The sequence below is a fragment of the Panthera leo genome, chromosome A1 (genome assembly GCF_018350215.1).
Source record: "Panthera leo isolate Ple1 chromosome A1, P.leo_Ple1_pat1.1, whole genome shotgun sequence".
NCBI lineage: Eukaryota > Metazoa > Chordata > Mammalia > Carnivora > Felidae > Panthera > Panthera leo.
In genome coordinates, this window is record NC_056679.1 from 71,635,677 (window position 1) to 71,660,816 (window position 25,140).

At 38.6% G+C, this 25,140-nt stretch overlaps 1 protein-coding gene across 4 annotated transcripts in view; it reads right to left on the bottom strand.

Moving 5' to 3' along the window:
* Positions 1–25,140, bottom strand: part of NALCN (sodium leak channel, non-selective) — a 289,974-nt gene that overhangs the window by 20,258 nt on the left and 244,576 nt on the right. For all 4 annotated transcript variants that reach the window (XM_042929986.1, XM_042930009.1, XM_042930002.1 and 1 more), the window contains 11 exons: positions 22,366–22,422; positions 21,735–21,855; positions 21,507–21,638; positions 20,003–20,170; positions 18,232–18,336; positions 14,186–14,292; positions 7,735–7,855; positions 7,551–7,649; positions 1,835–1,928; positions 1,220–1,326; positions 936–1,010 (listed from right to left, as the gene is read on the bottom strand). In XM_042929986.1, the coding sequence (XP_042785920.1) occupies positions 936–1,010; positions 1,220–1,326; positions 1,835–1,928; positions 7,551–7,649; positions 7,735–7,855; positions 14,186–14,292; positions 18,232–18,336; positions 20,003–20,170; positions 21,507–21,638; positions 21,735–21,855; positions 22,366–22,422 (1,186 nt within the window). The remainder of the gene's footprint in view (positions 1–935; positions 1,011–1,219; positions 1,327–1,834; positions 1,929–7,550; positions 7,650–7,734; positions 7,856–14,185; positions 14,293–18,231; positions 18,337–20,002; positions 20,171–21,506; positions 21,639–21,734; positions 21,856–22,365; positions 22,423–25,140) is intronic.

Here is a 25,140-nt window from a genome sequence, read left to right on the forward strand (position 1 = left end):
AATTTTGTTTAATGTTTATTTATTTTTGAGAGAGAGAAAGAGAGAGAGAGGGGGAAAGAGAGAGGGAACAAGAACAGGGGAGGGGCAGACAGACAGAGAGAAAGAGGGAGAGAGGGGAGAGCTGTCAGCCCAAAGCCTGACATGGGGCTTGAACTCATGAACCATGAGATCATGACCTGAGCTGAAATCAAGAGTCTGATGCTCAACTGACTAAGCCACCCAGGCACCCCATTGGGGCACACATTTTTAGAGGATGTAGAAACCAAAGAGAGAATTTATTACTAAGAGATGATAGATGATAGGATAGATAGATAGATAGATAGAGATACAGATATAGATTGATCCACTATCTAAATTTTAAAGTAGGATAGGTTACAAATCTGTATCTCCATGCTCTTTTCTCCTTGTTTTATGACTAGTTCTGAGAGCAAGACATTTTTCTTCCTCAAGTAAAAGACCATAGATTTTGGGAAACATCAACCAGTACAGGGTGAAATAAGAATCTGCTTGTATTTCAAAGAAGATTGTGCTGGAAAGTGATATTATGTGGACTATATATTAAAATAATCTTGTCTGGGCCAATTCCCTTCGCCACCACATTGCAATTTGAGTCCCTGAATTACAGTGGTTTGTGCAGTTCGCTACAAATATTTGAACTCACATAACCAGACAGGCCAACATTCAGATACAACAATCAACAGCAGTTAGCAATTCCTGCGGTTAGAAAAATCTGAAATATAAAGTGAAATCTTTGTTCAAGTTAAGCACAACAGCCTAAAAAGGAAAATATCCTAAGAGCACGCTACCCCTCTCCCCAAAAAAGACTTCAAAAGCAATGGAACACAGAGCTGAAAGTCAGTGCTATCAAAGGAGGGCACTGTTTTACTTTATAATGTGCACCACAGCCCCCAGAGCCAGATGGCTCATTACCGTACCTCTAGAACAAAGATGAAGGTGAAAACAACTGACATTGTTGCCAAAGGAACGGTCACTGGGTCCTCCACATCCCACTGTAAGAGAAACAGCATCCAGGTCTTTGTCCATATCCATCAGAGACATAAAGACCTTCCCCTCTTTTTCTCATTTGAACATGACTATGAATTTTAATTTTTTATACTAAAGAACTTAGACTGTGAATGGATATGGCCCCTTGCAATAATCTTGGATGCACCAATGAACGAAAAAGTCCTTCTCAGAGCTTCACTGTGAAATAAAGTACCTTGACGGACAGCAGCACTGACTGGGCCAGGACAAGCAATGCAATTGTCCTCTTAAAGAATGGATGCTGGGTAATGTCATACATCTTAGCTCTAAAACCATCATTATCTGCAAAAGAAAGGTTGAGGCAAGGGCATTTCAGACATAGGTCACATTTACTTTCTTGTCTTTCATTTCCTTTAATGCTCATTTTAAAACTCATTACCTTTTTCCCCCTATAGTTCAATCTATTGTGTAGTGTTTTGCAGGAATGGCTGGTTCTGAATATTTAAGACGACGGTGCATGACGCCGTCTGTATTGGAAGGAGAACCGCATCATTCAATTTCTGTCAGTTTAATACATTTCACTCATATGTTTAAGAGCGAAGCACAAATATATTTTATTTAAAAATTCATTTTTTCATTAGGGCTTATCCTGAGAGCACTGAAGCACAGCCTTTGGGTGGTTGATTTTAATAGCCTATGGAGAGATCTGTAGTTTGGAGCCTGTTTCTATATTAACTTATGCACAACCGCCTAGTGGCCTCACGATTATTATTTTAATTGAAATCTTAGACTCCTGGGGAATCACGAACACTGGTGCCCAACATGAATAAAATCAGAGCATCTTTGATACCCGGGCGAGGTGGGAGATGAAGAGGCTGTGCTATCTTCAGTCGGCTCTTCAGATCTTCCCATCTTCTCTGATCTACAGTCAGCAGAGCTGTCCCCTTAATAAACAAAGGAAAGCAGAAAAAGGCCTTATGTCATCTACTCCACACCAAGGTCATTGCAAATGGGGTGGTGGTGATACCAACAGGACTAATTTGGGAGTATATGATAAAGATATTCTTCAAATACCATGGTGGTTCGATAGACATGGTCACAATTCTCAAATCTGGTCTTTAGAGGGGTCCCAAAAAGGGTGGCCACAAGCCTCAGAGAAGATCCAGCAGCCTTCAACTGGTATCTTCGAACATGTATAATATTCAGGTTTGGGAACATCTAAAGAAGGTTCCCTACACAATCAAATTTTCAAAAAGGGATACCCACTCTAATAGTGGTTAGTTTCCCTTCATTTTGCGGGGAAGGCTGCAGTAAAATTGTAGCTTGTCAATCTGATTGTGTCTTTAAAAAAATCATTCTGCTATACACTGTCGCAAAACTTTTTATTTATTTTGAGAGAGACAGAAGGTGAGTGAGGGAGGGGAAGAGACAGAGTGGGAGAGAGACAATCCCAAGCAGGTGCCACGTTGTCAGCACAGAGCCCAACACGGGGCTTAATCTCACAAATTGTGAGATCATGACCTGAGCGGAGATCAAGAACCAGACACTCAACTGACTAGGCCACCCAGGTGCCTCAATTGCAAAACTATTTTTAAGCAGTATGAAATCACAGAATTTGAATCTTTAAGAATTAATGCTGTGACAAATGGCTGAGTGAGATCAGATATTCTTTACCATATATATATGAGTACTTTATTAAAATGCATATAAATATATTACATGACATTTCATGTATTTATACATGAAATTATTTGTATATGGATAATGTATATAGATTATACATTATTTATACACTAATTTATAAAGGCAGAAATTTATACATTATTTATACACTAATTTATAAAGGCAGAAATATAGTTTAAGAAACTGAACCCCCACCCCACTCCCATTCTTCCTTTCTTTCTACAGAGCTGAAGACTGTCCTTTAAGGATGTGTCCTCCCCACTGCTTTCAGACTTTTGCTGTTTGTGTATATATCAATACATAAGAACATATTTGTTTTGAATTTTAAAAATTTATATAAATGGGATTCAATATGGGTTTCTTAATGCAGTTTGTTTTTATCTTCATTGAACACTATGTCTTGCATACCACTAGACACCAGATCTAATTGGTTTAACTGCTCATAGAGTATCCCACTGTACAAATATATCAGAAGTTATTTGCTTTAGGTTTATGTAGTATAAAAATGCTGCAATAAGTACATGTCTACAGTCTCATGGTGAATACCTACGAGATTTCCTTAATAGCAAATCTCTAGGAGAGGAATTGCTGGGGTTTAGGAATTTACACATCTTTATGTTTACCAGATATTGTGAAGTTGCTGTCCAAAGAGAAACAACCAAGAAAATTCGCTGCTAGCCATCTCCAAGTGTTCCAATGTCCTAATATTCTTGCCAGTACTTGATATTGTTAGATATTTTAATTTGGCCATGATGGGTGGGAAATGTGTCCACTTTAGTTTTAATATCAATGAGATGAAATGTTTTTATATGAGTAAATAGGGGTGATGATTCTTGTATCTTCCTATGTGAATTGCCTGTTCATATTCTTTGCTCATTTTTGTATTTGGATATTTACTTTTAGAGGTTTTATAGAAATTCTTAATATATTCTGGATATTAATCTTCTGTCAGTTTTGTGAATTGTAAATATTTTCTCTTAGTCTTAGCTTGCTTTCTAAAAAAAATTTTTTTTTGCCTTATCAAGTTTCTTATGTCTCAGAAACTTTTTATTTTAATGTAATCTAATCTGTAAATTTCTCTCTTTATGAATTCCACTTTATGGTTACAGTCAAGAAATCCACAACTCCTCCAGGGTCAAAAATAAATTCTACAAGGTTGAAAATGGCTTTTCACAGCTAGGTCTTTCATCCTTCTGGAATTCATTTCTGAGTATGCTATGAGGTAGAAATCTCTGTTTAATTTCTTATATCTAGACAATGACCCCAGCACCTCTTATTGATGGTCTCACCCTCTCCACTGATTTGTCGTGCTACTTCTCCTTTATATATACCTGGTCCTCCTGGGGCTTTTAGCTCTGTTCTAAATCTAACTTTCTATCTCTGTAACATTACCCATCCTGTTTGACTCACCATAGCTTGTTTACTTTCCTTTTCCATACTTTTGTTCATGCTTAGCCTTGAGAGAGGTTTGTCAATTTAATTTTTTTTAAAGAATAAGCTTTTGTCATTCTTGAATCTTTTATAATATCTTTGTTTTCTATATCATTAATTTCTGTCCTTATCTTTTTTACTTTCTTCCATTTTACTTTGTTGATCTTATTATAATTTATTGATTTGGACATCTGACATATTACTAATTAACCTCTGAATTTTCTTGAACATACACTTAAAGTTATAAATTCCTCTAATTGATTTATCTATATCTTGTGAGCTTTTATATGTGATTTTTATAAATGATTTATCTAAATGTCTTATGAGTTTCTATTCTAATTTCTTCTGTTACTCATAAATTATTTAGAATGTTGTCTTAATATTTCCAACATCTGAGGAATCTTTTGTTATCTTTTTTTATTATTGTAGAGAATATGTTCTGTACATTACCAATTTTTTGGTAACTATTTTTTATGACCTTGTGGACAGTACATTTTATACTTGAAAATTGCTGGACTCTGGGTTATTCATATGTCCAGTAGATCAAATGTTTGTATTGTGCCAAATCTCATATTTTCTTTTTTTTTCTGATTTATGAGTTTCTTAGGGATATATGTTAATATCTTTCACTATGATTTTGGACTTGCTGGCTTTTTAAAATAATTTGGTTAATTTTTGCTTCATACATTTTAGGGTTCAGGAGTTCTATACTTTGCTGGTAATTCATTTCTTCTGCAATTATCTAATTACACTGTTTATTCCTAATAATGATATTTGTTTTAAACTAATTTTTCTGATATTGATATTGCTAAGCCATTTTTCTTACTATCTGCAAACAAATATTTTGGGTTCTCTGGGTGCTAGAGATATTCATATTATTTATTTATTATACAAAACAAAATATTTTAGAAAGTTGAACTCTGAAATGAGCCAAAAGAATAATAAGCACGGTGGTATCATCTGATCATTAATATCAGAAAACCTCTGGAAGTTTATTATTGTGACATTAAGTTTATTAATAAAACTGTTATCTCATAATTGAGAAATTAAATATATATGTATTACTAGTATAAACTTTGAACTTTTTTAAACAAAGTTCCATTTTCCAGGGAAGACATAAATTTGCATAATGCAGAATTGTGCAAATGTTGCCCCCAAAGCTTGCCTTATCTCCCATATCTTTATATTTCCCTATTGCCTATATATTTGGAAATCTATTTACATACCTTTGGGTTTGACCATTAGAATGTGAGCTCCATGAGGGCAGAAATCTTTATGTGTTTAGTGTTTAGTTTGTGTGTTTAGTTTTTATGTTCCCAGGTCTGGCCCCAGTTAAGTTCTCAAAGAAATCTGTTGAATGACTAAATAATAAATCAATAAATGCTGTTATACAGCAGCTCATGTGCTACCATCTGAAAAGCTTACTGGGAAAAAAAATCCCTCCTAAATGGTTCATATAACTCATAAATTTACATTATCAATTAAATAATCAAGTTTGTCATGTTTTCTTCTACTTTTCCTCTTTCTGTAAGCACCCAGCACCCACTTGCTCTTAAGTCTGTGTTCCCCTTCTCAAGGCCAGGATGCTTCTTTCTTCCCTCAGCACATTAATACAACCAGTACTGTGAGTAGACCTCCTGATACTCGTCTTACTTCAGCCAGGCCTCCAAACTCAAGAGCTGCAATTGATTATATATTTGTCTCTGGTTGCTGAACATTTTATGTTGCTGCATTTATGTCGCTGATTTGTGAGCTGCCATAGGACCTGATTCTCCTGAAATCAGGTGTCTGCTCAGAGGACCTATCATGGTGTTTTGAGCAAGCAGGGCCTAAGCTCTCTACTTGGCTGACTGGCTTCTGCTCTTGTTCAGGAATCTCCGTTGTCTGCTCCAGTGCCAAGGCTCAATGGCATCAGAAGAGACCCATCTTCCTCCTTCTGCTTGGTATCAAATTGAACACACTTTAGGGCTTAGAGACACTCATTTATGAATGTGTTATAGTAAAATAGGGGGCTGGGCAATATGATCTCTCTCTATCCTTTCTTATTCTAAAATCCCATGTTTCTGTGGGTCGGAGTAGTGTTGGGGCCCAAAGTGGAGATTTTTAAGCCACACCCTTTGAAAGCCCGCACCAAATAACATCCTCATTAGGCACACATCAATGGTGGCCATCAACTGGGTAGCTGGAACCACACATGCAGAGCCCGGGGAGTGGGGGTGTGTGTGAATGATACAGTCCCATGTGCAGTTGCCCTAGCCAGTGGGCTCGGATGTGCTTGCATGCGATCCTGTCCTGGTCATGAATCACAGGAGCGTCATATCTAGCTTTAATTCAGTGCAGAGTGACATTTTTATATTCTCAGAAGAATTTCAGACTCTGCAGAGTGGGCACCGCTTCTGAATTGTGACCCCATTTTCTACACCTTAAAAGCCTCAGACAAGTCATGTCACCTCCGTAAACTCTGTGTTTTCTTCCACTGTGCATTTCAGAGTTGTGAGAACTGAAAATGGCATATGTAAACCTTAGTATGTGGTAAGTGCTCAAAAGCTGTATCCACCAGGGTACCTGGGTTAAGTGTCTGACTTTGGCTCAGGTCATGATCTCACGGTTCGTGAGTTTGAGCCCACCATCAAGCTCTGTGCTGACAGTTCGGAGCCTGGAGCCTGCTTTGGATTCTGTGTCTCCCTCTCTCTCTGCCCCTTCCCCCACTTGCATTCTGTCTCTCTCTCTCAAAAATAAAAAAAACATAAAAAAATTTTTAAAAAGCTGTATGCACTTCAATTATGATTCCAGAAGACAGATCCTTACATACTAGAGTGCACATCAGCCATGGCCAGAAGAACGACATAGAATGTTCTCTCCCAAACTCACTCTTTGACAGGAAACCACACTTGCTGTTTTCCCATTCGGGAGCTCTTATAGTGATTGTTAGAGTTGTTCTGAACTCAGCATGCTTCCTGAGTCCATAAAGTATGTAAAGTTTTTATGTGAAATTAGAAAATCTTCTTTTTATTCAATGAATTAGGATTTAACATTTCTACTGCACCCTAGCCCCATCAAAATTGTGAGTTCACCTATAGCGTTACAAAGAAGCATCCAATTTACATTGTGTGAAAGTAATATTACCTGCAATCAGTGCACAGTTAGTTCAGCTATTGTATTTTAATAACTTGCTGCACATCCTTTCAATTTGAACAATAGGAGATGTGCCTTTCAGTTGTCAGCGAATTAATGACACCATCACCAAAAGGGGAAATTTAGCGAGAGAACTGTGCTCTTAAATAATGTGCCTGAAAGGCAGCGATGAGGTAGCTTGTAAAATAGTTATAGAGATTATTTACACCAGTCACATTATGGTTTAATGCGACTTCATGCCGTGTGAGAAAAAGAGAGCTCAAAGCAAGTGGCTAGAAAAGAATAAACCCTGCGGTATTCAAACCAAGAATTCTTACCTTGTTTTCATTGAAATTAGCAATAACTACTCCAACAAAAAGGGTCAGTCCAATCATGCAACCCAGGAATACAAACACATGAATGTAGATCCCGTGCATCTGTATAAATGAAAAATACGGTTATTCATCAAAGCAAATGAGAGCAGCTGTTGACACATTCAAAGGATTCCGTGTGCTTGCTTACCGGCCCCACACGATGAATAATAACATCCCTCACTTCCACCCAGCCTTTCAGGGACAGAACTTCAAACAATGCCAGCATGGCATTTCCCACATTGTCAAAATTAAAATTCCGAGGATTTGCCCTGCAAGTCAGAAAGAAGAATGTTCTGTGAAATTCCGATGAGAAGCACCCTAAGGCAAATATCTGTAGTTCTTTCCAATCTTGGGTGCGGGGTGTACTTAGCATTTGGAAGGCGGGCTAGATGGCATTCATTTGCTAAATCAGAAAAGTGCATGAGTATGTTATTATTTCTTAAAATTTAATTAATTATTAGGTAATCATGGGTGTTCTTAACGAACAACAAAACACAACAATTCAAGTTCTGGCTCTAGAGGTTCCTTGATGTTTCTGGCTTGTCCTGATTATATGGAGGGCTGGAAGTATGCTTTCTGGTTATAAACTGCATAGCATATTCTCACAAAGGGGCACTGGAGTTTGGATATGAATTTTGCAATAGTTTTAAAATTGAAAACTTCTCTAAAGGATAAATTACAATTCCTGATGTTAATAGAGCAAGTATAAAAAGAGTAGAATCTAGCCACTTTCTTTAATTCTGTGACATCATGGGAACATCACTTTGTAAAGTAGTGATGCATTTGGAAGTCCCTGAGAGGCCAGAGGTGTTTGCTGGTAGTCTACATGTTTCCAGATCATTCTCTCCCAGTTGGATTTTTTTTTCTCTCACTAACTCTGGGTGTTCTCAACAGAGACTTCTTGTAGACCCCAACATTGCAGTATGCTGTCTACATCCACACTTGATTGCTGGTATTTAAAACACTTTGGCTCCACTATTATTTTTTGTTTGTTTTTGTTTTTGTTTGTTTTTTTTTTTGAGGGGGCATATTGCATTTCTTGTTTTTTACTAACGTGTATTTACTTTTTTCTTCCCACTAAAGAAAGTGATCTTTTTTTTAAAATATATTACATCTCCCTTAGTCATTATGGGTCTTGTCTAACATTTTTCTTGTCCATAGAAGATTTCACTGTTTTCCTTTTTCCTCTTATTAGACTATTTAAAATAATTACGAGACCTAGACAACTACACACTGCAAAATCATGACTATCACTGTATTTCCTGAGTTTGATGGAGAATTGGTCCCAGGACTACTAAAAAAAGTGGGCCTATAGAAGCATGGCCAAATTATATTTTGATCATTTTTTTTCCTATTAGCTCATTTATCAAAATTTAACCTTCACAGAAGGTGATACTCTGGAGAAAATCTGGGTTAGTATTTTTCTACACCTTTTTTTTTTTTTAAAGTAGGCTTCGTGTACAGCACAGAGCCCAATGCGGGACTTGAACTCATGACCCTGAGATGAAGACCTGAGCTGAGATCAAGAGTCACCCACTTAACCAACTGAGCCACCCAGGTGCCCCTCTACCACTATATATATATATATATATATATATATATATATATATAATTTTAACATCATAGAAACAATCATGCAATACACCTTTATAAGTTTTCTTTTTTAAAGCATTAAATAGATGGGGATCTAATAAGAAACCATACAAGTAAACTGACTTGCTCCTAAGGTTTAAGGATGATTGGTAGAAACGTTTTCCACATAGTGCAAAAGCCCCACTCAGAAATTCCTATTTTGGGATTCTGATTTATATTTTTTACATATGAAAGTATAAGCATATTCTCTTGGATTTTTCCACCATTTCTTCCTTTGGGGTTTCAATTAAATTTAATATATTTTACAGCAGACAGAAGCTGTAAGGATTCTGCAGATGCCACAGTTTTCTTGAATAAGGATTTTTTTTAAGCTAAGCAGGCCAGCTCTCGGATCCGATGTTGAACTTTCTTACCCATCCATTTTCTTTATGTAAAAGTGCTTTTTTAGCTGAATATGCAGCATCCCAAAGTACTTTCATGTTCCACATCCTTTAGAAGTTAGAATATGTTAAAAATACACTTTTAGGCTAAACCAAGAAAAATAAAATGGAGAATCATAGACTTAAATAGTTGGAAGAGTACATCACATTAAAAAAATAAGTATCAGTTTTAATCATCTAAGATGTTCATGCTATGTTCATGCTACTAAAATTGGAAAGTTTTAAACTTTACCTATAACTACAGAGGACTTCAATAAATCCCAAGCCTAATCCATTGTTGTAATTTTCCTGTCACCCTTCCTTGATCTGGAAGCCTGTATATAATATATAATCATATACATATATAATATAATATATAATAATATATGTATATAATGTTGTATATAATCTTTTCCAGTTAATTAAAAAATTTTTAAAACATCATAATCTTGTCCATCCAATTGAGAAAACTAAGACATTGGTTCTAACCTTAGAGTTTTGTTAATCTTCTACCTCCCCGTGAAAAGCGCCCCAAGGTCCCAAGATTGCGATAAAGAGGGTTGCTCCTTTGGGAAGAAGGAGCCCCCAGGAGGAGAGGAGCTCAGCCTGAGCCCTTGGATGTAGAAATACAGGGGGCAACACTATCCAAAATGGCCCTTCCAAGATGCTGGAAGTAGTCATGTTTCTGTTAAACTTACAAAAGTGAGATAGATTTATATTCTTCTCCTTAAAGAGCATATTCAAATTGTTGGAGCTGTAGACTCAACAAAAATCTGATCTTCTGCCTAGAATGTATCACACTATAATTTAAAATTACCTAGAAGTCAACTCCAGGTAAGCTTCCAGTGAGCTAAGGGGCTTATTTATGTAGCATCAAAGCCTTTAGCAAATCATATTACATTATTTGTAATATTATCTCCTGTTCTCTATTACATTTCAAGCTCCTAGGGGTTGGGGGCCATAGCTTGTCCCCAGTAATAGCGTAATGTCTGGAGAACAGTAAGCACTCAATGAATATATCTATTGAAACTGAATACTTTTTTTGGTATCTCTTATGCATCCCATTTTCCTATGTCCCAGACCTCTGCTTAAAACAAAACACACAATATTTGTAATATATATATTTTATACTTTTTACCAAGGTAATTTTTATCTCATCAAGTCTGAGTGATTCAGAAGAAGATGAATGTACTCATCTGAACAGAGAATATAGAAGCCTATCTCCTGAATTAGGTAGTGCATATTTATAGCCTTCCTAATTATAATTATCAAAGCATTCCCTAATGCCAGTTCTCCAGATATGTTATTTTCTTAATCATAAATTTGCCAATATAAAACTATAACATCTTGGCTGCTAACTCTTGATGAGCTTACTAACAAAGGAAAATGTAAAAATTATCATAGTTATAGCTGGTGTTTATTTGACAAAAGATTTTTATTTTACCAAAACTAACCCAAGTCATGGTATTCTGGACAAGTGGACAAGCATTATTGTTATGGTGTTCAAGTGATGCCCCTCTATCAGCTTATGCTTTTAAAGTGCCATTGAACTTGAAACCCCAAATAATAACTTACATGAAACATTGCATTTCAGTTAATTTGGATTTTTATGGAACAAGCTGAATGTCAGAGGGTACAACTGGAAACAGGTTTACTTTTCTCCCAACACTGCCTTCCGGTGGATTCTAGCTCCCTTCCTGACATCTTGGAGATCCCAAAGCTTTTTTGTCACTTTCAGTTATATGAGTCTCATTCTGAAAAGTCCACTTTGTTCTACATCAAACCCTTGTTCCCATAACCCATTTAAGGACCCTATCCTCAGCCTCTCAGCCTGACCCATGGTTTGAGGAGGGAAGAAGAGGGCTGACCACTCTGTTCCTTCCTCCTCTTCAGGCCACCATCTGATTCTTAACAAGATGGCAGTGGGATGCAGTTGGACGTAGAGAAATGAGGTTAAATTCCACATATCTCACACTGCTGGCCACTGGCCACTGTTGCTCTGGTCATAGCAACTATTCTTTCATGGAACCCACTGCCTGCCATGTTCCTAGTTTCTGTACACTTGATACTTTAATGTCTGTCCTCCATGCATGTGTTGGACACACTTTGCTCTGGACAACCTGATAAAATGCCTGAATCACCCTGCCTTGGCCTCTTGCCTCTCTCATCACCCTCCCACCCCCTTGGAAGAGTCCTTTCTAGGGCTTGCTTTTCTTTTTTTCCAAACAAAATTTAATGTTTATTTACCTTTGGAGAGAGAGACCGAGCGCAAGTGGGGGAGGGGCAGAGAGAGGGAGAGAGAGAGAAACACACAGAATCTAAAGCAGGGTCCAGGCTCTGAGCTGTCAGCACAGAGTTCAATGCCAGCTTGAACTCATGAACCGCGAGATCATGACCTGAGCTGAAGTTGGACACTTACCCGACTGAGCCACCCAGGAGCCCCTAGGGCTTGCTTTTCAAATACAGACCAACCAACCCAGAGTCTACAGCCCCAAGTACCTCCTTTATCAGGCTTCCACCCTTTGGGCCACTATCCACCTGCCCTGATCACCAGGTAGCAGACCACTAGGGAGAGCCCTGTGTCTCAGAGCCCATTGAAGTTACTCAACTAGCTAATCCTAAGCCTGCTTGCCCTGACTCACCCATTCCAACTCAAGGAAACCACAATAAAGGCTCTGGTCCACAGTTCCCTTTTTCCCTCTGTCTCATGACTGACCCTGGGGCTTCCCTGTGTGGCCTCCTGTGGTGTGGTTTGCCCCATAGTGGGAACTATGAGTAACAAACCAGCTGTTCAATGACAATTGTCTTTCGATCTGTTGACTTTATTATACCTCAAATTTTCTATTAATACACTAGATTCTGAAACATCCTCAGCACGAGGGTGCCCCATTGTGTCATTCCTGCTGAGAGTAGTCTTCAGGTGACTCTCAGTTCCCATTCCTGGAAACATCCCCACAATCTCTCCAATAGGAGCACCCCCCTCCAGCACATAGCCCTTTGGAGCAGAGTTCCATCACGATGGCTCAGATCACTGGCCCGAGGCAGTGATGATTTGGAGCCTCCAACACTGATAACTCCCCTGTAGGATGGTGAAGAGCGCTTGCCTACATGAGTGTCTCTTCTTGCCTCATCAATCTCTGATATCACGCAGTCCCCATGGGGACTCACTCAGCTGGGGAGACAAGCACCTTTGACCTCTTCCCATAGTAAAGCAGGAGCGACCACAGCACCGTCTACTGAATTTACTCAATTTCACGATGCTGTCTCTGAGTATATAGTGTTTTCTTTTCCTGAAGCTGGGTGATGGAGGTGGATAATCTTTTAGGAAGTTCAGCTGGGACTGGCAGTGTTGCTTTCTTTGGAATATAATGAAATTTTATCTCTTAGTGACCTCAGCTTTGAAGCTTTTGCCAAAATTCCAAAACAGCAGGGGAAAAAAAAAAAACTCATTTGATGTCTTGATATAAATAAATTATTTATGGTATAATAATGCATTTTCACCTCACAAAAAATAAACTTTTTGTGTTTCTTTCATATTTTATTTTAATATAAATTAGACTTCTTTTATAGTTAGCACTGGGATAAGGATATCTTTGTGTGTTATGTACTTCCTGCTCCAGCTGAAGCCACACAGTCAAATTCATCTTTTTTTTTTTCATAATTCTTTGGTATTGAAAAAAAATAAAAACCCAGTATAAGTTGTACTGAATTGTTTTTAAAAGTGAATTTCACAACAGTGAAATGCCAAAGCTGGTAGCAATGGGTCCTAAGGGTGCAACTGGGTGAAATGCAATTTCTTTTAAAGAGTTTTGACATTTCCTAGAAAACATCAATTGTGACAAAAGCAGAGTCTTTGCTGTGGTTCACTTGTTATTCTAAGAGGTAAAATGAAAAAAAAAAAAAAGAAAACAGATGACTATTTAAAAGGACAAATGAAGTTAATAGGACACTTAGTTCATCAATGAAGCCCACTGAGAGATTTCATTCATCTCCATTAGTAAAATGGATGAAAAAGAAGGTACTAGGCACTTCTAGCTTTGATGTAAATGCTTTGAAAACTCATTTTCAGGAAAAATGAATTTTAAAGAGAAAGTTAGATATAATCATTTGTGTTACTGATTACTCCTTTCCGGCGTTTCAATAATGGAAATCCTTCCATGTAAATGCGTTTTAAAATTGAAACAGCTTTCTGATTTGGGCTTCTATACAACTGTTATGAGGATATCAGATTCTCCCTTAAAGATATAAACTCAGGACGAGTTTAGTTTTAATTTGATAGAAAATCTTTGTCTTTTAAGCCTCACTAATTTTTAATGCCATGCGAATCGAGTTACATACTTCAAAGTATTAGAAAAATAGAGGGGTGATAATCCATTAGTTACATGAAACAACATGGGACTCAGTGTACCACTTGCTCTCTCATTTACTGTATTTTTGCATCCTGTTGTAATTCAGGGCTTTGTCCTGTATTATTTAAAATCATTTTAGCACCTCTGGCAAAATTACTTTTCATGCCAAATTTTATTGATTTAAAACCTTACACTGATAAATATCACATTCTTCAGGATCTTTTTCTGAAATGCTTACCAAACACGGGGCACCCAAAATCCAGGCTTTTTCTCTCCAGGTCTTAATTTTAAATTTAAGTTCTTGGACACGCTTACATTAATTCTGAATATGCCGTTACAATCCTCCTAAAATAGAAGAAAACAGGTCAGGGGGAGCCTGGTCAGAAAATGAACTCCAAAAAGATAAAAGATAAGAAAGCACATTTTAACCTAGAATAACAGGTTTTTAAAAAAATATTTATTTACTTATTTTTGAGAGAGAGAGAGCAAGACAGCATTTGCACATGAGCAGGGAATGGGCAAAGAGAGGGGAGAGAGACAGAGTCCCAAGCAGGCTCCACGCTGTCAGCAAAGAGCCTGGTGAGTGGTCCCTCCCACAAACCATGAGATGATGACCTAAGCCAAAATCAAGAGTCGGAAGCTTAACCGACTGAGCCACCTAGGCACCCTGAATAACAGAGGTTTTTATGTGATAACAGTGATGTGGGCAGCTCTCCAGCAAACAGGGACAAGGACTGCAGAGATGAGTGGTAAAAGTTCACGCTAGAAACATTTGCAAGTAGGCAACGGATCTGAACAGACATTCCTTCAAGGAAGACATACAAATGGCCAATGAGAACATGAAAAGATGCTCAGTGTCATTATTCAGCCAGAGAATGCAAGTCAAAACCCTGATGGGATAACACGTGCCATCCACTAAGAAGGCTATCATCAAAAATCAAATAAACTTTGACGAGGTTGTGCAGAAATTGGAATCCTCCTACTAGAACCCTTACACACTGCTGGTGTGAGTGGAAAATGCTACAGCCACTTTGGAAAACAGGTCCTCAAACAATCAAACAAAGAATTACTTGAGGACCCAGAAATTCCACCCTAGGTATTTATCCAAGAGAAATGAACACAGATATCTACATGAAACTTGTACATGAATGTTTATGTCATTATTATTGTAAATAGCATTAATTATAATAGCCAAAAGGTGGAAATGACCCAAATGTTCATCAGTGGATGAATAAATTACATCAATAAAATATGGTGTATCCATGCAATGGAATATTTTTCAGTCCTACAAAGGAATGAAGCACTGACCTACGCTACAACATGGATGAACATCGAAAACATGCTAAATTAAAGAAGTCAGCCACTAATGATCACATGTTAGACGATTCCATTCATATAAGAGTCAAAAACAAGGAACTCGATAAGGCAGAAAGTAGTTTTGTGGTTGTTTTGCGATGGGGGTGTCAGGAGTATAAGGGTGAAACTTAAAAGATAATGCTTCTTTTTGAGGTGATAAAAATGCTCTAAGCCTGGGGCACCTGGATGGCTCAGTCAGTTGAGCATCCAACTCTTGATTTCAGCTCAGGTCATGATCTCACGTTTCATGGGATCAAGCCCCACATCAGGCTCCACAGTGTGGAGCCTGCTTGGGATTCTCTCTCCCTCTCTCCCTGCCCCTCCCCCGTTCGTGCTCTCTGTCTCTCTCTCTCTCTCAAAATAAATAAACATTTAAAAAAATGTTCTAAGCCTGACAATTGTACAACTCTGGATATGCTAAAAACTATTGAATTGTACACTCTGAGTGGGTGAATTGTGCAGTATGTGAATTATATCTCCAATAACATTGTTTTTAAAAGACTTTAAAACTAAAACATGAGTAAGAAGATTTTCACTCATTTTCTGTCTTTATTCTTCTTTTTGTTTTATCTTTGTTTCTTTGCCTGTGATTGTCATGTTTTGAACCTAAACCCCTTTCCTGGGTATAATGTGTATACACTTGGGATATTTCAACGGAACTTCAAAGTCTAACCTAAAGTCACCTTCAACCTTCAGCCTTGTGTCCTCCCAGCTTCCCGGTTTCTGTCCATGGGCCAGCACCTTGTTGGCCCCCAGCATCAAGATGCAGAATTGTCTATGGCTTTCCCCATCCCGCTTGGGCCACATCTCCATTCTTATTTCCACTAGTTTAGTGAATACCAATATTACTTCTCTTTGGATTGCCAGTAAAATTCCTTAGAATAAAAGGCCTTCTTACACCAATGATATCCCTTTAACTTAAAAAACGTGGATAAACTTACCTACAATAACCCAAAGATAAACACAGTTGACATTTTGGCATATATACTTCCAGTTTTTTTTTCCTATGCATATATGTGATCGTACAGTTTTTACTCTTCCATAGCCCACTGTTTCAGTTAAAATATATTGCAGTTAAGTTCTCATAGTAACCCTACACATTCATCTACAACATTATTCCTGTTGGCTGTGCTGTGGTATATCAAATAGAGGCCCCATGATATATTTGGCCTCTTGGCCTCTTCCAGTTTGTCTTTCTGAGCCCATGGGAGCCCAGCTTTGAGTGGGTGAGGCTGTCTGGCATCCTGGTGAAAAGCAAGGAATTTGGGGCCATGCTGCCTTGACATGAATCTTAGCTTCCCCATTTATTTTAGGGTGACCTTGGACAAGTTCTTTATCCTTTGTACTTCTATCCTTAGCCAGGTCTGGGTATGAGCAGAGAGTGTAAAATCACAATGCTCTTAAGCCATTATTAATATACTGAGTCCCGCAAAATTCCTCGTAGGTTTCATCTTGAAATGTTGTTGTCATCTTTTCGGCCTCTATACAGTGGGAATCTAAACTAACCCTTCTTGGCTTACCTGAGCTTGTGGATTAACGCATCAGTTCTTTATTACCTCCTTTGTTAGCTAATTTGATACATCATGACCTTTATGCCATGTTCCTTGTTATGTCTTCTCAGGTTTATCAAAGTTCCTGGAACGTCTGGAGACACAGGTGGTGTCTCTTCTGCTCTGCCACTTACTGAAATCCTCACTATTAACATAATTGATAATGTACTTTGATTGGGCAAAGATGCATTTTATAACCATCAGAGAATGAATAATTCTTACAGTCAGTAGCTCTGAAAATGTAGAAATTTTCATACTGATGTAAAATCTGTATTAGATAGCCATATTTGTTGGAAACATAGAAATAGGTATTATAGTTCAGCTGTATTAGGCCTTTTGAGTATGCGCGTCTTAATGGACTTAAGGCATTATTTTACCTGGATGAAAGAGGAAATGCTTTCGCTGTTTGTACGTTAGCAGTACTTGGATCACTTCATGAATCTACTTGAATATAGGGCAGAATCCTAAGGGAAGGCACATGGATAGTGTAGCAGTGATGGCTGATTGTAACCACACTCATCCTGTTTATCTGCAGGACACATTACTGAGCCACCTGTTGCATTCTCCCACCTGCCTCGGGAGGCCAAGCTCTTGCTGGTGAAATGTGTGTTGAAGTGAGGTGTGCTGCTTTTGGCCCTGACCGTAACCCTCAGGCATGGAGGGAGTTCTGTGCTCTTCTCTGCCAGCTGAACAGAGAAGACATTGAAGACAGCAAAGGGTGGACACACAAAGAAGGAAGACAAAAGGAACTTGAGGCTCTGACAGGTCATTCAGAGGACAGCTGTCCACCTTATTCAAGATGCAATGTATTCACTCCATTATGTTCAGCAAATGAAACCCTGGGGTCACCCAGGAGCTGGCCTCCACTTACTAACACTGACTGAAGAAAGATAAGGCAAAGGGCAGTAGCGGAAGCAAGCTTGGGTCTTTGTTAGCTGTCTTATTGGGGCAGATTCTGGACTTCCCAATGAAGAGAATGATGGAGTGAGAAGTAATGAACAGTGGTATGACAGTTAAACTTTGCCTCTTGTCCTTTCTGGGGGGCTGTTTGCTGATATGTGACAGGATTAAGTTAGGGAAGCCCAAAGGGAGAGTGTCCGAGCCTCACAGCTACAAGCATCTGGAATCGTGAGTGGCTATTCCAAAGGTGTCAACAGAGGTTCCACAGAAGACAATAGAATAATCTGGAAGGTGCTTTTAATCCCACAAACCTGTGCTAGCCAGAAGAAACAGACTGCCTCCTTTAAGCAGAAGGGGTTGGTGGAGAGAGAATTCTGAGTCTTACGTGGGGGTTATCAACATAGTGTCAGCACATGTTTACCAAGGGGTGGTGAACTACTCAATTTTTTCTCCCAAAAGAAAGAAAGCAGTAACTTACCCTTCTAATAATGTTAGGATCATTGCACTTTGCCAGTTTTCCCGCAAAAAGCTGAACTCCAAAGCTTGCAAAAACAAGCATTAATGTCAGCAAAAGAATGGAGACCTGAAAAAAAAAATTGGTGAGACATCATATCTCCTGGTAAAAAATTAAACAGTAGGCTTGATTTGAACAGTGATAGGGACACAACTTTTTGGAGAACGTGGTATGAAATTCTTGGTCTTTTCATGATATTATTTAACTTCTCCATCACAGGTCATTCAATTAGCCTTGCTGAAATGTTAAAAGGAGGGAATTAACAACAGGTTTTGGATTTTCAGAATAAAAACATATGACTTTCACGTAGGAAAATGGGCTAAGGTATTTTTGATATGGCTTAGGGTTTTCTGATTTTGAAATCTACATTAGTGGAACAAAAGAAAAATGTTTAAATAATTATATTTCCCCTATTTTCTCAAAATGAATTCCTCTCCTTATAAGCAGAGCATAAACTAGAGACAGAGAGGTTTTGCTTTCTTGTAAGCAATGAGGGCACACAAAAGTGCTGTACACAGAGGCTTGAGATCATGGAGTCCTAAGAAGTAAGTCTGGTAATTGGTGCTCCCTCTGCTGGATGGTGCCTTGGTCTCAGCACAGAAAAGTGGCAAAGAGTAAAACACTGAACAAACCACTGATCTGTGCTGGTTGAATAATCTAAACATATATCTTCAATATACTAAAATTCTACAAAAACATCATCAGGAGAAAGGCACAAATAAATTCTCTGCTAAATTCTATCAGGGCTCCACGATGCATATACATTAGCTGTCAGGTGATGACATCCTTTTTTCCTTCATTTCCAGCTGTGTGAAAAGCCACCATGTTATTTATGGCTTTAGCACAAAGAAAATGTGAGATTTCAAATATGTCTTTTAAAAATATCAACAACTCTATGCCTATGGAAACATTGCAACCTGTCTTTAAAATACCTTAAATCAACTGTAACTACAACTGTTCTCTCCCCATAGGTGTGTTTCTAGAAAGCACGATGTAAAATAAGCTTATGTAAATTAATTCAGGATTTCCATGCATGAGCAGAACTCATCAATAATAAAAAGAACCCTTTGATCACTCCTTTGTAAGGCACAGATCCTTCTGTAACAGATTGCGAGCAATGAGCCTCCTACTCATTGCTTTTCTGCAGCCCAGCTCTTCTAAGGCCCTAAATCAGTGCTCAACTAACAAGGTTTTCTCCTTCAATCACATTTTTAGTATTATTACTGTATCCTGAGGTTACTTAAAGTGGGGTATACCTGTATGTTACTTTTTTTTTAAGTTGTTTTATGTTAACACTCCAAAAATCAGACAGCATCTACACTGTAAGAAACCAGGGACATACAAAATGAAATAATAAGCCCAAATCTATTAACTGCTAATATTTATGCAGTAGGTGGTGTTGAATCTCACCTTTAATTTCTAGATAAGGAAACTGAAACTCAGAATAAAAATTAAGAATGGAAGTATTAGCAAATTCTACCTCTGGGATTCTTGCTTTCATTATACTTTTACTAAAAACGTTCATTGAATAAGTTATATCAAGAAAATATACTGACCAGTCAGAGCATCCATGGGTAAAGTTTCTGACTGTGTGTTGTGTTTTGCTAGTGCCTTTCTTGTCCTCTGGCAATGAATAAGATTGTACTTACCCTTGGCAAGCGAGGGTGTCCCCTCATTCACTACATTACAGCGTGGGGCTGTGTGAGTGGGAGGCAAAAGGGTAAATGTAACACACCAAGAAAATTTCCTTGAAGCCGCTGAAAAGTTCTCGAACAACTTTCCTCATCTGGGGCACCAGTTTGAATATCCGCAGAGGTCTCAGGCACCGAAGAACCATTAAAAGTTGAGCTCCTGATTCAGCAGGCACATTTTGAGGCATCCAACAAAGAAATATCAAACTCACCTGGGAGGGGAAAATAATCCCTAGAATTAATCCCTAGAATTAATATCTTTCACTATCTACACTTTCTGAGAGCCAAGTGCATACAACTTTCCTTGAGCAGAGATTCCACATAGCATGTAGGACAAGCTTTCACTACATATATATGCAATCTCTTAACTCTGATCTCTCAACCCAATATCGACCTGTTAGTGGCCCCACAGGAAAGTCATTAGCTGTACACAGAAATGAAAAGCGGGTGTCCACACTGTGGGTGCATGTACCCCAGTGCATTCTGCACCTTATTTTAACTTACACATGGGAGGCTCAGATTGAAATTCCTTTGATCAAGGATACTAAACTTCATGCTTGACCTGATTCTCACTATTTTACTGATGATCTAAAGATACTACATGTTAACGGTCACAATTCTCCTTGTTATGTTGGAAAAGACATTGATTTTATGCCTTCTTGGACATATAGAAAAAATGAAATTTCTTTGAGTTCCCTTCCTATGGTTTCCCAATTTAGTTTAACTGAACAGTTGAATGGTCATCTTGTCTAGGCAGATATATTGTGTATAGGAATTGAAAGAAATTGGAATTGAAAGTGTCCAATCATACTCACATTAGGTTGCTTTTAGCAATGAGGAGCTCATCAATCAATTATATGGTATAGATTTTTTTCCTTATGGGAGCCACAAGATTGCAGGGTGCGAATAAGATTTCTTAGACCTTATTAATGTATGTCTTACAAGTGTATTAATGTGGTTGATGTATGTGAACCATATCCATGGACATTTTTGAATATCCGCAGATATGTTGGAAAAGACATTGATTTTATGCCTTCTTGGACATATAGAAAAAATGAAATTTCTTTGAGTTCCCTTCCTATGGTTTCCCAATTTAGTTTAACTGAACAGTTGAATGGTCATCTTGTCTAGGCAGATATATTGTGTATAGGAATTGAAAGAAATTGGAATTGAAAGTGTCCAATCATACTCACATTAGGTTGCTTTTAGCAATGAGGAGCTCATCAATCAATTATATGGTATAGATTTTTTTCCTTATGGGAGCCACAAGATTGCAGGGTGCGAATAAGATTTCTTAGACCTTATTAATGTATGTCTTACAAGTGTATTAATGTGGTTGATGTATGTGAACCATATCCATGGACATTTTTAATGCTTTTTATTTAGATTTTACATGAATGCCCTTCATTTGCCTGCAATAGATGACCTAAGAACTCAGTAATGACATCTAAACCTCTGGGACTCACGTATCTTTCTCTTGTACTGAGAAATGCAGGAGAGTTCACAAAACCATGACATCTTACATTTAGGAAATAACTAGAGACTTACAAGATATATAAATATGTCCATGACTCCACCAAAGTCCCTGATGACAGCAGTTGGAGTGAAAAATAAGCCATCTGCCATAATCTTCAGATTAAGCTCGATACTCATGAATATCACAAACACGTACTCAGCAATCTGAAATGGGCAAGAGGCAGCTGGGTCACCAACAAGGGGAAAACTGGAGCCCAGTTGTTGTCTTCTGAGCTGTGGGCTGAGATTTGGCAGCCGTACCTGCAAAGTCGGGGCATGCATGACTCTTCGAAAGGGGGACTCAAACATCATAGAAATGCAGGAACAGATGGTTACGATGATCATGACCCAGTCCAGGTAAGTCACCAATCCCAGCAAATCACTGCCAAAGACCAAACAAAACCGAGAAACAACTGTTCTAGGGAAGGCTGTGCGAGTCAGAGATGATCCTGTTGTGATTCTATAAGCAGGACTGGCGTTTTTTAAAAAGCAAATGCTTATGTATTTATTTTTGAGAGAGAGAGAGAGAGAGAGAGGGAGAGAGAGAGAGAGAGCATGCGCATGCGTGTGTGCATGAGCAGGGGAGGGGCAGAGAGAGAAAGAGGGAGAGAGAATCCCAAGCAGGCTCCACACTGTAAGCACAGAGCCCGACGTGGGGCTCAGTCCCATGAACTGTGTGAGATCATGACCTAAACAGAGGTCAAGAGTCAGACACTCAACTGACTGAGCTACCCAGGTGCCCCATGACTGGCATTAAAAAAAAATCCCTAATTATCTATTTCACAGCACGATATGGCAAGAAAATACAGGTCAATCTTTATATTTTTATGCAGCATAAAATAGTACATTGAAATTTCAAATGTGCACAGAAAACAGACTTTGTAATGCTTACTAAAGTTGATGGTACTTTGTATTTTTCACAGCTCCTGTGACAGGATCTGTTTTAGATCTGCAAGAGAGAACAAACACAAAATTCTGCAGCATAGCAAGCATAATTTGGCAACATGGTATTTATAAACATCTTATCTACCTAAAATTTCTTTTATATCCTCTATAAAATTACATTATACAGGAACTGTGCCTTTGGAAGGCAGAGAGCATTAGATGAAAGAAAAAGCAGGAGGATTTGCAGCTGATGTTTGTGAAAGTAATTGAAAATTCTCAAAATATTTGATTTTAGAATTCATGACTCCATTCAACAATTTCTTTTTTTAATGTTTGTTTATTTTTTTTGAGAGAGAGAGAGTGAGCAAGCAGTGGAGGGGCAGAGAGAGGGAGACAGAGAATCCCAAGCAGGCAGCACACTCTCAGTGCAGAGCCTGACGTGGGGGTCCATCTTGTGAACCTCGAGATCATGACCTGAGCCGAAATCAGCTGAAATTAAGCCAAAGTCAGATGCTTAACCGACTGAGCCACCTACATGCCCCTCCTCCATTCAACAACTTTTTTTTAAATGTCTATTTATTTTTGAGAGGGAGAGAGACAGAGTGTGGGGGTGGGGTAGTGAGAGAGAGAGGGAGACACAGAATCTGAAGCAGGCTCCAGGCTCTGAGCTGTCAGCACAGAGCCCATGAACTGTGAGATCACGACCTGAGCTGAAGTTGGATGCTCAATCAACTAAGCCACCCAGGAGTCCCTCAACAATTTTTGACATGGATATGACAAAGTAGAATTTTGACTTCCATTTAAAAACACTCAGTTAAAATCTCTGCCTTAGCAGTTCAAGGATTTTCCTCATGATTATTCAATTAAATCTCCAGAAATTAAATAGAGCTCTTCCTACGGTATTTAACTGTGATCTTGTGGAGTGATTTATGGAGGATTTCTTGGCGTCCCCACTTTTAAGTTTTACTTTCTAGAAGCCCATAACCAACTTCAGTGAAGCCCCAGACAGTGTGTGTGTGTGTGTGTGTGTGTGCATGTGTGTGTGTGTGTGTGTGTGTGTGTGTGTGAGCTCCCGATTAACAAATCTTTCTCAGTCCTTATCAGCTGCTGTGCTGACAAAAGGAGTCAGTCCACACTAAATGAAGTGGAGAATTAGCAATTAGATGTTAGCATGGAGGCAGCCAACAGGATAATTCCAGATGAAACACTCACTTGGGGAACTGATCAAATCAACTCTAAACTACTGGCTTCTTTCTTTACTTTGTGAACACTCAGGGAAGTATTTAATCATTATCATTCAGGTGCTTTAAACTGCGAGGGTCTTTCTAGAACAGCAGAGAGAACACTAGATTGGTAGTCAGAAGAGAGCCTTGCACTAGCTCACGTTCCCAAGAAAAGCCCTTAACCTCTACTGCCCTAAATGCTCTCCTCTGTTGGAGGGGGGTGGGTACAAATGACACCAAATGGTTCACGAGGTGTCCTCCAGCTCTGAAATATTACCACACTGCATTAGTTTCCTAGGGCTGGGGTAACAAAGTACCACAGACTGAGTGGCTTAAACAACAGAAACATTTTCTCTCAGTTCTGGAGGCAAGAAGCCTGAGATGAAGGTGTGGGCAGGGTTGGTTGATTCTGGGGGCCGTGAGGCAAGGACCTGTTCTAGGTGTCTCCCCTTCGCTTGTGGATGGCTGTCTTTTCCCTGTGTCTTCACATTACTCCCCTCTATAGGTAGTCTGTGTCCAAATTTCCTCCTCTTTTTTAAAAAAAATTTTTCTGTTTATTCATTTTTGAGAGAGACAGAGCACGAGCCAGGAAGGGGCAGATAGAGAGGGAGACACAGAATCTGAAGCAGGCTCCAGGCTCTAAGTTGTCAGCACAGAACTTGATGCAGTGCTCAAACCCATGAACTGTGAGATCATGACCTGAGCCAAAGTCCAACTGAGACACCTAGGCGCCTCCAAATTTCCCCCTTATAAGGACAGCAGTCATATTGGATTAGGGCCCACCTTAATCACTTTATTTTAATTTAATTACCTCCTTAAAGAGGCTGTTTCTAAATAAAGTCACATTCTGAGGTACTAGGGGTTAAGGCTTCAATATACAACCTTTTTTTTTTTTTTTTTTTTTGGCAGGAGGATACACACAATTCAGCCCATAACAGATAATGATTATCATATGTTACTAATAATGGCATCAGGGAAGTTACAACCACTTAGAGGGAAAGCCTTCACACTTCCTCTGGGACTCTTAAGGTCTTCAGGGTATTTACTAAAGTTACGCAGGACAAAAATTCCATTTTATCCACTAGGCTGTCTGCTAAAATTGGCTTGGGTCCTCACAAATGCAGTGTCCTCTGTGTTGACCACACTGACAGACTCTTACACATTTCTTCCATGTGAGTAGGGACAGAGACATCAGCCAGTGGGTTTTTATCTCATAAGAGTTGGTAATGGAAGTACTCGTCAACTTTATTTCTGTTTTACATTATTCTAGAAGAAACTAGGGTATTCTGACAACACAGAAACTATAAGTCTAAAGGTGTGGGCAATGACCTTCCCTGTGTCATTCAGCCTACCCTTTGGTTCGGTATTTCCAAAAGAATATATGGAGTTAGTAACGCTGATATAAACATGAACAAATAAAAATGGCTGTTCAGAGCTTTACAAACGTGAGTTTTATATAAATGTGAACTACTTGCAACCTTTGTTTGTTTTCCACCTGGTCGGCCGCTCAGCAAAGAGGAGCAGCATGATTAATTAGCCCACAGTTTATTTTGTGACCC